This window comes from Pimephales promelas, chromosome 10 (assembly GCF_988280905.1).
Source record: "Pimephales promelas chromosome 10, fPimPro1.hap1.1, whole genome shotgun sequence".
NCBI classification, from domain to species: Eukaryota; Metazoa; Chordata; class Actinopteri; order Cypriniformes; family Leuciscidae; genus Pimephales; species Pimephales promelas.
This window is the reverse complement of record NC_142778.1, coordinates 21584848-21595284: the sequence shown is the minus strand read 5'-3', so window position 1 is coordinate 21595284 and position 10437 is coordinate 21584848. Positions and strand designations below refer to the sequence as shown.

The 10437-nt window shown below is 38.0% G+C and overlaps 1 protein-coding gene across 1 annotated transcript; it reads left to right on the top strand.

Annotated features, from left to right (window-relative positions):
- Positions 1-2410: 2410 nt before the first annotated feature.
- Positions 2411-10099, top strand: minar1l (membrane integral NOTCH2 associated receptor 1-like). The gene is made up of 4 exons (XM_039654336.2): positions 2411-2878; positions 3020-5059; positions 7303-7491; positions 8405-10099. Exons 2-4 carry the CDS (start codon positions 3107-3109, stop codon positions 8585-8587), a joined length of 2325 nt encoding a protein of 774 aa, XP_039510270.2. The 5' UTR covers positions 2411-2878; positions 3020-3106; the 3' UTR covers positions 8588-10099.
- Positions 10100-10437: the final 338 nt, after the last annotated feature.

Genomic DNA, 10437 nt, shown 5'->3' with positions numbered 1-10437 from the left:
GTGGTGAGAAGCTATCCAATAGCGCCATAGTGCCAGGCAAGCTTAATAATTATTTTGGATTATTTTTAACTTAAAAAAATTACGGACAGCAGCTTTAAGTACATTTGAGAGGGAAATATTGTACTCTTTACTCCACTACATTTCTATCCATAACCGTGAGTAAAAAGTAAGTACTTCAAAAAGTAAGTACCCTCAATTTGTTGTTTCCCTCTCAAACGTGATTGGATTGTGCAAGCGCCACTGATTTGGACAGCCTATCAGCAATCACCTTCCGCTTTCCGCCAAAGTCAACTCCATGGTCAGATTTAGATAAGATTTCATAAAACCATGGACGAAACAATGGATGAAGCAGGTCCATCCCGGGAACGTGCCAACCCGTAGCCTCACCTCGCCAGACTGTTTCAATTTTCTGAATTTTCTGAAATTTTCTTAAATGTTAAATAAAGCAACATGGTAAATAGATGAATATGACTTGATTTTACTTTCAATTCCTTTTACATTCTCCAAGGTATTGACATTAACATTATTCATAACTCCATGTTTGACATTTCTGTACATAAATGTAAGCACTGTGGCAGAGGTAATGCAATGTTTAGAAAATGTACTCTTGTACTCTTGATACTCAAGCACTTTTAAAAACAAGTACTTATAGGCCTACTTTTACTCAAGTAGACATCTGGCTGTAGTACTTTTACTTGTACTTGAGTAAAATTTAGCAAGGGGTATCTGTACTTTTACTCAAGTAATAAAGCTTAGCTGTGTACTCTGTCCGCCTCTGCCTAAACCGTCGAATACTGAGAGCATGGTCAAAAGGTGACGCCTTGGGGTGAGAATGCGCTGCCAATATGTATGTGTGTGTATAACATACTATTTATATATAATATGAATGGCATGGGGTTGAAAACTAAACATAAAATTGCTTCTTTTTTTTTTGTCAAACAGTGGTTTACTGAACAAATTGCGTCTCTGTCAAATACATTCATTTGTAACTTTCTTATAAAACATTATCTGTAAACTAGCCCTTGCACATTATTCTAATATTAAAGGTTACCAACAGAGCCCAAACTATTAGCTTCATTTCCATTTCTATTTATTTTTAGATGTAATAATCAACACTCAAATAACAAATTGTATGCAAACAAGCTAAGGCAGTTTTTGCATTAGCTTCTAAATCTAATTTTAAAATGTTTTTACTCAATTCGTTGTTGAAATATAATCATTTACACACAGTTTTCGTGACATTTATTTAAATTTACGCTAAATAATCAAGACATCACTAACAGGTTAAGGAAAATATATTAAATATATTAGCCTAGTATAGGCTAATACAGTGTGCATATACTGTATTTAAGACTTCATTTCTCTTGCTGAGTAACAAGCTGTGGACACTGAATGACTTTCCTGAGGTAAATGAGGCGTACAAGCTGTTCTATTGATGCCTTTCTTTAGTAGTCATCACCAAAGATTTGTTTTTCATACTTGCATGCCATTTGTTATAACATGGACTTTGTTGCCCCCCGGTGGTCTGTATGATAATTAATTTTGAACCAGAGACAAATAAACAAGCAAACAAACTTTATAACAACAGCCAACTTTATAATAGCTACACGTGTATTGTGTGCTGAAGAGATCTTAAACCTAATGTATTTCAGATTCTCATCAATTAGAAATAGAACTTGATAAGTCTCAGCAGTTCCGACTCTTTGACGTTTAAAGTGAAGAAGCTCCATTACACTTTTAAAAGGTTTGATCACTTTAATGAATCTATAGGCTATACTTAAACAGAGAGAGAGAGGAAGTGTGTTACAGTCTGTAAAGATCTCATCACCCGCTTCAGTTGACTCCACTGCTGTTTGCATGTGAATTGGGACAGTCTATGTGCTGCAGGACAAATGATCAGATGGTACAGGTGGGCTTTCATTTTCATTATTTTCTTAAAAAATCAAGAAAATTCACTTGCTCAGAAGCTTGTAAATTTAACCTTATCTCAATGATTTTTAAATAATTTTTTTATTTATTTAGACTCTTTAGTATACATAATAAAAAGAAGTATTGTTTAAAATAATATAATTAAATCTGATTAGGAGTATTACATTTTATTTAATAATAATCTATTTTTCTCATTTAATAATAAAACTATTTAGCCGACTTTTTTATTAACAATTAACCAATTAGTAAAGAATAAATTACAGAGAAATGCATAAATTAATATATGTAAACATTACATATTAACATTGAAAGTTCTGATTTTATTTATTTGTTTGTTAATTTATTTATTTTTATTGACAAAAAGTTTTTTTCATAAATCAATGTATTTGATATATATTTTTTACATCTAGTTGTATTAATTTTAATAATGTAAATATCAAAAATAAAATATTAGGTTACAATTTCTATTATAGAGATTTCTGGACTTTACAATGCTTTTCTCTTTTAGTATGTTTATTGTTGTGCATTAAAATAGCCACGGACGTCATGCATGACTTTGACCACAGAATCTCCGTGTGCAAACACCAACTAGAGGATTAAATGCTCCAGTCACACATGAAGCAGAAACTATCTATGCAGTTTCTCGTGTGCGGGACGTTCTGATCAGCTCATTATGAGATGAGACCTGGGATTCGTGGCGTCTCTGGAGACCCCAGGCGACCTGCTTTTCTGCACTGATCGTGGGACTGACCGCTGCCTGACCATTGACTGCTGCTTTTCCAACAAGAGTCTCTCAGGTGGGACCCTGATCAGTGGAGATGGACGATTTCACAACGTCTCTAATGATTTCTCTGCTTTTCAGATGCTCCGATCAGTGGCTATATTAAGGCTTTGAATAAGGTCAGCAATGAATAGCTTTATTCTCAGCATCATATCCCAGTGACAAGAGGTAATTGCTTGTTTTTATTGCATTTTCTTTTCTTTGACTGTTTTAACTTGCATAGGATTTAGATTAAATCAATGCAAAAGTCATTTTTGTGGAAATCCTCTTCTGGCTGACCTGATTTCACTGCTGTGCTCCCTTTTGCAGAGCTGCATGTGCCTTTGATGAAGGGGGACAGCAGAGAACAGTGGGCTTACATTTCTAAATGTAGTGTGCACTGCTAAAAGTTCAAATATGTCTGAAAACCCTGAAGACCCCCTGGTATTGTTGGAAATCCTGGAGGTGTTAGGCGCATGCCATGAGAGCGTGTTGTATCCAGACATTTGCGTCTATCTGAGTGGAAGCTTCAGCCTGCAGCCACTTCTAGAATTACGGAGTCTCTTATACTCCACCGCCTGTAGAGACCCCTGCTTCCCCGCCACCCTCTTCCGAGAGCGACTACACCCACCCTGCAGTAACCGGCTCTCAGCGGCCGCTGATGTAGTCTCACTGTTTAACCTCCTCATGCACACCCGCATGGCTCCTTCATACACTCAGAACCGTCAGTTGCTGACGCCCTGTCAGATCTGTGGGAAGGGATTTGTGCGTTACCACTGGCCGGCCGCCTTACCCGTCACAGTAGGAGGGACAACCTCTGAGGAATGTAAATATGAGAACCTCCCTTGTGAAGCATTCAGTCATAACACAGAGGTTTCACACACATTGATTGCTCAGGCTCACTCACGCATGCACAACCAAGGCAGGATGCAGAACGAGCATTCTGGGGACGTTTGTAGCGATACGGTCAATCAGCTGGCAGTCAAGACATCGGCGACCAATCAGGGAGCCCGCGTTGCTCGTTCCTGCTCTCAGAGGAGGAGTGCCTTTAAAGAAAGGATCCAAAACGAAACACTTATGTCCACGGAAGGTGACGGCCAGTCAGATCAAAGCCCAGACGGACCAAGATCGGATGGTGAGGACCTGCTTTACATTACCCAGAAGAACCCCTATCCAGACCCCACAACATACGCAAACGACCACCAAATGTGCAACTCGCCATCACACACGCAATGTCTGCATGACCATTTGTACGCTCACCCAAATGCACCTGAACCAGATGCACATGCTGCCGACGCGCAATCGTATGCTGACGCCACAGACCCGTATGCCCCTCAGAGTCAGTGGCATGGGGCGAAGCAGGAGAGTTTGGATGAGCTCCAGGCGTCCACATACTTCGGCCCTACAGCCTCCAACGAAAAGCACCAAACTCCGGTCCTTCAAGTCAAGAGCCACAGCTTGGACATCGACAGCAGGACGGCGGATGAAAGACCTGAGCCTGAAACGACTGGGCTGCAGAAACCCAGATCAGAGCGGTCCGTTTTAGAGAAGTCTGGTTTACGAAAACCAGTTAAAATTAGCTTTGACGGGTCAAGCTTTGACCTTCCAGGCTTTGATCCTCACATCGTCAACTCGGTGCGGGATACCTTCAAGCGGCTGAGCGGCATGAGTTTGGATGCGTGGTACGATTGGTCACCAAGCTTTGATGGCGGGGTTAGCGTTGGCACCCAGACCGAAGCTGCAGATAGGCGTGCTTTACGAAGCCTCATGCTTGCCGATAAACTCTCCATTGACAACCCTGACATCGGCGAGGACGACATTAGTGCCATCTTCCGTTTCCTAGATGACATTAGCATGTGTGGCTCCATGGCAGTGTTGCCAGGGGAAGGAGGCGGGGCCCAGGAAGGGGGCGGGGCCGGGCTGCCAGAGAGGCGTGAACGTTTGGGAAAGTTACGGAAGTTATTTCACTCCTTGGAGGCACCTGAGGAGGGCGTGAGATGGGGTGTGGGACGCCTGCTCCAACGGGTCGCGGAGCTGGAGCAACAGCTAGAGCCGATCTCAGAACTGCGTGAGCAACTGGCCCTTGTGCTCTCTACGCTGGACCGACTGGAACAACGGGAGCAGGCCGTATGCCCTCACTCGCATCAAATGATCATACATCCACAGCTCGCAGCACGGCCTAACATACAGCAACAGCAGGGGTCCCCGAGGACCAATCCAGGATTGGAGGGCGTCAATGAGGCAGCGGCAAAGCGCAGGCGTCTGTTTGTACGCAGGGCCTCAAGGAGCCACACGGAGAGCAGCGGGTCTGAAGCTCACAAAGAGTGGAGCATCAGCTTCAGCAAGGAGCCACACATACAGCCTGTTAAGGTAACAGGACAAGAAATATCTGCTGAGACAACAAATGTAAAGTGGGCTCCAAATGTCTGATAGTTTTTATAATGTTTTAGAATTTTACAACAAATAAAATGGTAACACTTTACAATACGGGTGCACTAAAATTCATTAATTCATGCCTTGTATTTTAACTTCCAGATAATATGACAGGTACACTAATATGCATTAATACATGATTAATCATTTAATTGTTACTGAAAATTCATGTGCAAATTACTACAATTACTAAATGAATAGTTAATAATGATGTGCCCCAACAAGTAAAGTCATAACATAATGATACCTTTGCAAATCATTAGCTAATGATTACTTAAAGCAAGTTGAAGTGCATAGCTTTGACTAATTGTGGTAATTAACACATTAATTTACACTATTAGTTCATAAAATATGTTATTAAGGAATTAATACACAATGACACATTGAATTAATAGCAATTCATGTAATACTTGATCTATTAATATAGACTCTTTACTATTTGCTGATGCAGTAATCATTAATTAATGGTTTAGTTCTTCATGAGTTATACATTAACTCATGATTATCTGTGCATTAGTTAAGCATGAATTAATGCATATTAGTGCACCCGTATTGTAAAGTGTTACCTCTGGAAGTTAAAATACAAGGCTTTTGCTCATTCTGGTAATTAACATATTAATTGACATTTGACACTATTAGTTAAAAAAATGAGTTATTATGGAATTAATCCACAATTACATATTTAATTAAAAACAATTCATGTATGAACTAATATATTAACCTTACATACTCTTAATTAGTTCCTAATGTGGTAATGATTAATGAATAGCTTAAATAATCATTAGTTAAACATTAATTCAGTATTATCTGTGCATTAGTTAAGCATGAATTAATGCTTATTAGTGCACCCGTATTGTAAAGTGTCACCAATAAAATTATCAAGTAGACACATATTTTAAATTGTCTGTAAGAGATATTTCTTGCACATACAATTTTCTTAAATCACTGAAGTATGTGTGAGAAAACCTACCTATCCTTGTGACAGAACCAGACTTCATTCAGAATCGCATGTTAGCATACTACTTTTACTACTTTTGCCATGTCAAAATATGTGAAATATAAGGAAAAAATATTAAGAGGAGTAGTACTCTATAATCAATACGGCCTCTGTAAACAACAAAATAAGAGTCAGTTGCCAATCAGAAATGTTCTCTGCTTGTCATTCATTTTGTGCATGTGGAAATCTTAAAGAACTAGATTAAGCACTTTTTCTATTTCACAAAAAAATGACACTGACAAAGTAAAGAAAAAGTAAGAAAAAGGTCAGTTTTTGTTTATGCTGCAGGAAAGAGTCATAAAACAAAGCGGTTTTTTGGATTTCCTGTTCAATTGTTCCAAAGTCAATGGGTCTTTTAAATGTTTTTATTGTTGTTAACTGCATGAAATTATGTCTGTGTTTAACACAAGCTCAAGATATTTTTTTCCTACAACATAATATTGATAGGTAATACCCCACTTTTGATTTGCTGAAGTTGTCAGAACATTAACATCATGACACCGAACACCACAACTAATCTGCTCTCTAATAGTGTGCGTATTTACAGCCTTGTTGTATCCCAACTATTCTTCCCAACTTATTGACTGGTGGTGAAGTTATGTCCATAGCTTTAGCTTGAAAAGATTATCTTGATGAACAAACCTTGTATATAATACACTTTTGCTGGTCACAGAGCTTAATTTCTGCAATAATACAAAGGCCAATGGGAAAAAATACACTTTATTTTTATTTTTTTATTTTTATGTGTCCCTGTTACAGTGTAATTATTTTTAAGTGCTGGGTAATATTATTTAACTACATGTACTTACTATAGGGTAGTATTAGGGTTAGTTACATGCAATTATGCCTAATTTATAGTTATTACTAAATACATGTAACGTGTAACAAGGACACATTCAAATTAAAGTGTTGGGTATTTGTGGAGGGAAACAAAGGTTCAGTTCAATCAAATTAAGCCTGAGAACATGATCATCAGGTTTTACACAAACTTGTGGAGTTCATGGAGCAGGAGTGCTGCTGCTATTAAAGCTGATTTTTTTAATTCATGTACATTTTTCAATTAAGCTTTACACCAAATTGTCATGCAGAAAATAATAAAATAGTATTAATTCAGAGAAGAATGCTACATATAATGTATGGGTGAATCATTGGTTATAAAATAATTTTTTGTTTGGCTCCTTAGTCAGATCATTTAGGTGGAGTGTATAAAAGAGAGGTCCCCGTAGTGCAGGAAGTGATGGGTTTTCACCTCATGCCACCTGAGACCCAGAATGCACCACGTCGTACATCAGTCCAGAGCACTTCCCAGCATCTGCTTGACCGCTCCAAAATTACCTGGAGCCAATCTGACTTAACACCTCTGGACCTTCAGGTAACATCTCCAAATAATGTTTTGAGTCAAAACTGCCACCTTATAAATCTGTATTTTTCTACTATGTATTTTTGCTATATAAAATGCTATATAAATTCTATATTGAATGGTAGTTTATTTTTCCTAAGTGCATATGAAGAGTTCAGATGCAAAAGCCTCTAAATGCCATTTGAAATTTTCTTCTTTAATGATGATTTTTTATCAAACTTGTATATTTAAGTTCAGTAATTTCACTTAAATGGCAATGATAATTACCTATTAATTGTTATTTAAGTGAAATTACTGAACTTAAATATACAAGTTTGATAAAAATCATCATTAAAGAAGAAAATTTCAAATGGCATTTAGAGGCTTTTGCATCTGAACTCTTCATATATAGTTTGAGTTACAAGAGAGATTCACAGCTAGGTAATAACTTCCTAGGTTTTAAAGAGGTTTGTGGACCATGTTTAAAGAATCTGGGTTTAATAATGGGGCATTTTCAAAATTACTTTAATTATTTTAAAGCGATACTCCACTTTTTTTGGAAATAGGCTCATTTTACAACTCAAGTTAAACAGTTGAGTTTTACCATTTTTGAATCCATTCAGCCAATTTTCTGATATTTAGAGGAATATCAGTAACCAGACATTTTCTGGTCTCATTGACGTCCATAGTAGGAAAAAATATATACTATGGAAGAGACCAGAAACTCTCTGGTTACTGATATTCTTCTAAATATCAGAAAATATCTGAATACTTTCGAAAACGGTAAAACCCAACTGTTTAACTCTGGGGGAGTTGTAAAATGAGCCTATTTCCAAAAAAGTGGAGTATCCCTTTAAAATAATATGCATCATTGGGCACAGCTGCACTTGTTGTGCAGATAAACCAGCATGTATTAACTCTGATATTTTATAATTATATTTTGCAGCCCCCCGAGTCTTTGGAGTTCTGGACGGACGAGATTAATACGCCAGCCTCCGACACGCTCCTGCGCCGTTCGTATTCGTACACACGTTGCAACAGAAACCAGGCGTACCGCATCGCTGCCCTCAGCATCACTGCCACCATTATCCTCATCCTCATCGTCGTCATTCCAATCAGCACCGTGTAATGTACATGCAGTCACATGACATGCCTAAAGCTACTCTGAATGGTACAATACGTGTTTATTAGATAACGTTATGCATGATTTCTTCATGAAGCCAATTCAACAAGCATGGCAGATTGTAAACCCTATGCAAAATAGGCTTCATTCTAAAATACATTTCCTGAACCTTTCCATTGGCCTTTTTGGAGTTTCCCTACCTTTAGGTTTGTTTTTGAATCGAAGCACATTCTCATTTAAATGCTCATTCAGCAGTTTAAAGATTCAGGACATTCCGGTATACCCTCTTTGTTGATGGATATTGGGGAGTTCCCATTAGTCTAATGTAATTCCTCTGAAACCTGAAACAGGCATTCACTTTCTCCACAGCCACACACGATTCTCTACAACCCACACCAATGTTTTCTCTCTCCATTTAAATGCTAGAAAAATCCATTCATAGCAGCAAATTCACATGCAACTGCTATTTAAATCTGCTAAATATCCCCAGATGTGTAGGAAATGCTGACGTATGAGTCATATGTCTTATCTCTGTTTATGTTTGATGCATTTTCTAAATGACCTGATTTTGTGGTGAACTCGTTCACAACCAAAATAGTGCAACAAAATGTAATATCCTCCCTCACAAAAGCTTAAAAGACGAGGAAAATGTGCCTCCAGAGATCCAGAATGGATGCATGATGCTGGATCGATACCAGCACACATTTTCAATTTGCTGAACAACAGCACTAAACTTTTAATGGGCTGTGATGGGACTGAGTGATTTAGTGCGGGAAGGGAGAGACCAAGAGAAAGAGTGTTTGTCCTCTTTTATTGAGCCAGAAGGAGCCCTATACTTCTGTCTGCTGCAGCTGATTAATGAGAAAAGCCTCTGATTTGCTCAGGTAAAAGAGCTTCCAATAGGAATGAATCATATTTTAACTTAAGCCAACTTGCAGTTGCTGTAATTCATCTGGCACCACTTGTACGGATTGCAGAATAATGATACCTCAAATCGGGCTGTTATTTCTCCAAATGATTGGATTTACGATGAAGGATTGATCTATCATGCCATAAAGGGACGAGTATATCACAGGCCAGGAAACAACCACCTTGCTTCCACCCAGAACATCTTAGCAACGCTTTGGCGGCGACCATGCACAACAACGACCACATAGCAAGTCTTAGCAATGCTTTCTACAGCACATAACCATCTGAATACTGCAATATGAAGACAATTGAATGAGATGTCCTATTTTAAGGAGGCAATGTTGGAAAAGTTTTGACTTCATGATTTTGGCTGATGTTTTTTTGTCTTCCTCTTGTTTTTTAGAAATAGCCTATTGATTTATCTTCAGAATATTTTTTTTGTTACATTTATAGCAATTGTTTTGCATTCTATGTACTGTATGAACACCTTTATATTTCTTGATAGGAAGTCCTTATTTTTCAGGGCACCTTTGAATGAATATATATATATATACCAACCTTTGTCTCTCATTTTGTCTTCATAAAGCTGGTTTTGATTATTCAAAGGGACCATGTCTTGTGTGTTGTTTCTTCCAGCAGTTAAACAAGCTAACAGGTGCAAAGAAAACAGGTGGATCATGACAGGGGTAATATTTAATTGAAATGATTTTTTCTGCAATAATATAAGGAACTTTTGCACATTCCTACGCTGCTGTTTGCTGCTTTTCACATTGGAGTTTAAATATTTCAGAGCACAGCTCTCATAAACGTGTATTATCTATTTATGATCTGTCAGTTCCGTTATTGACGTAAAAGCACTTAACCGCACTTACACACATAGCTCAAATGAGCCATCCTTCTAATGTAGTTTATCTAAAATCTCCTTTGCCTTTTTCTCTCTGCATACG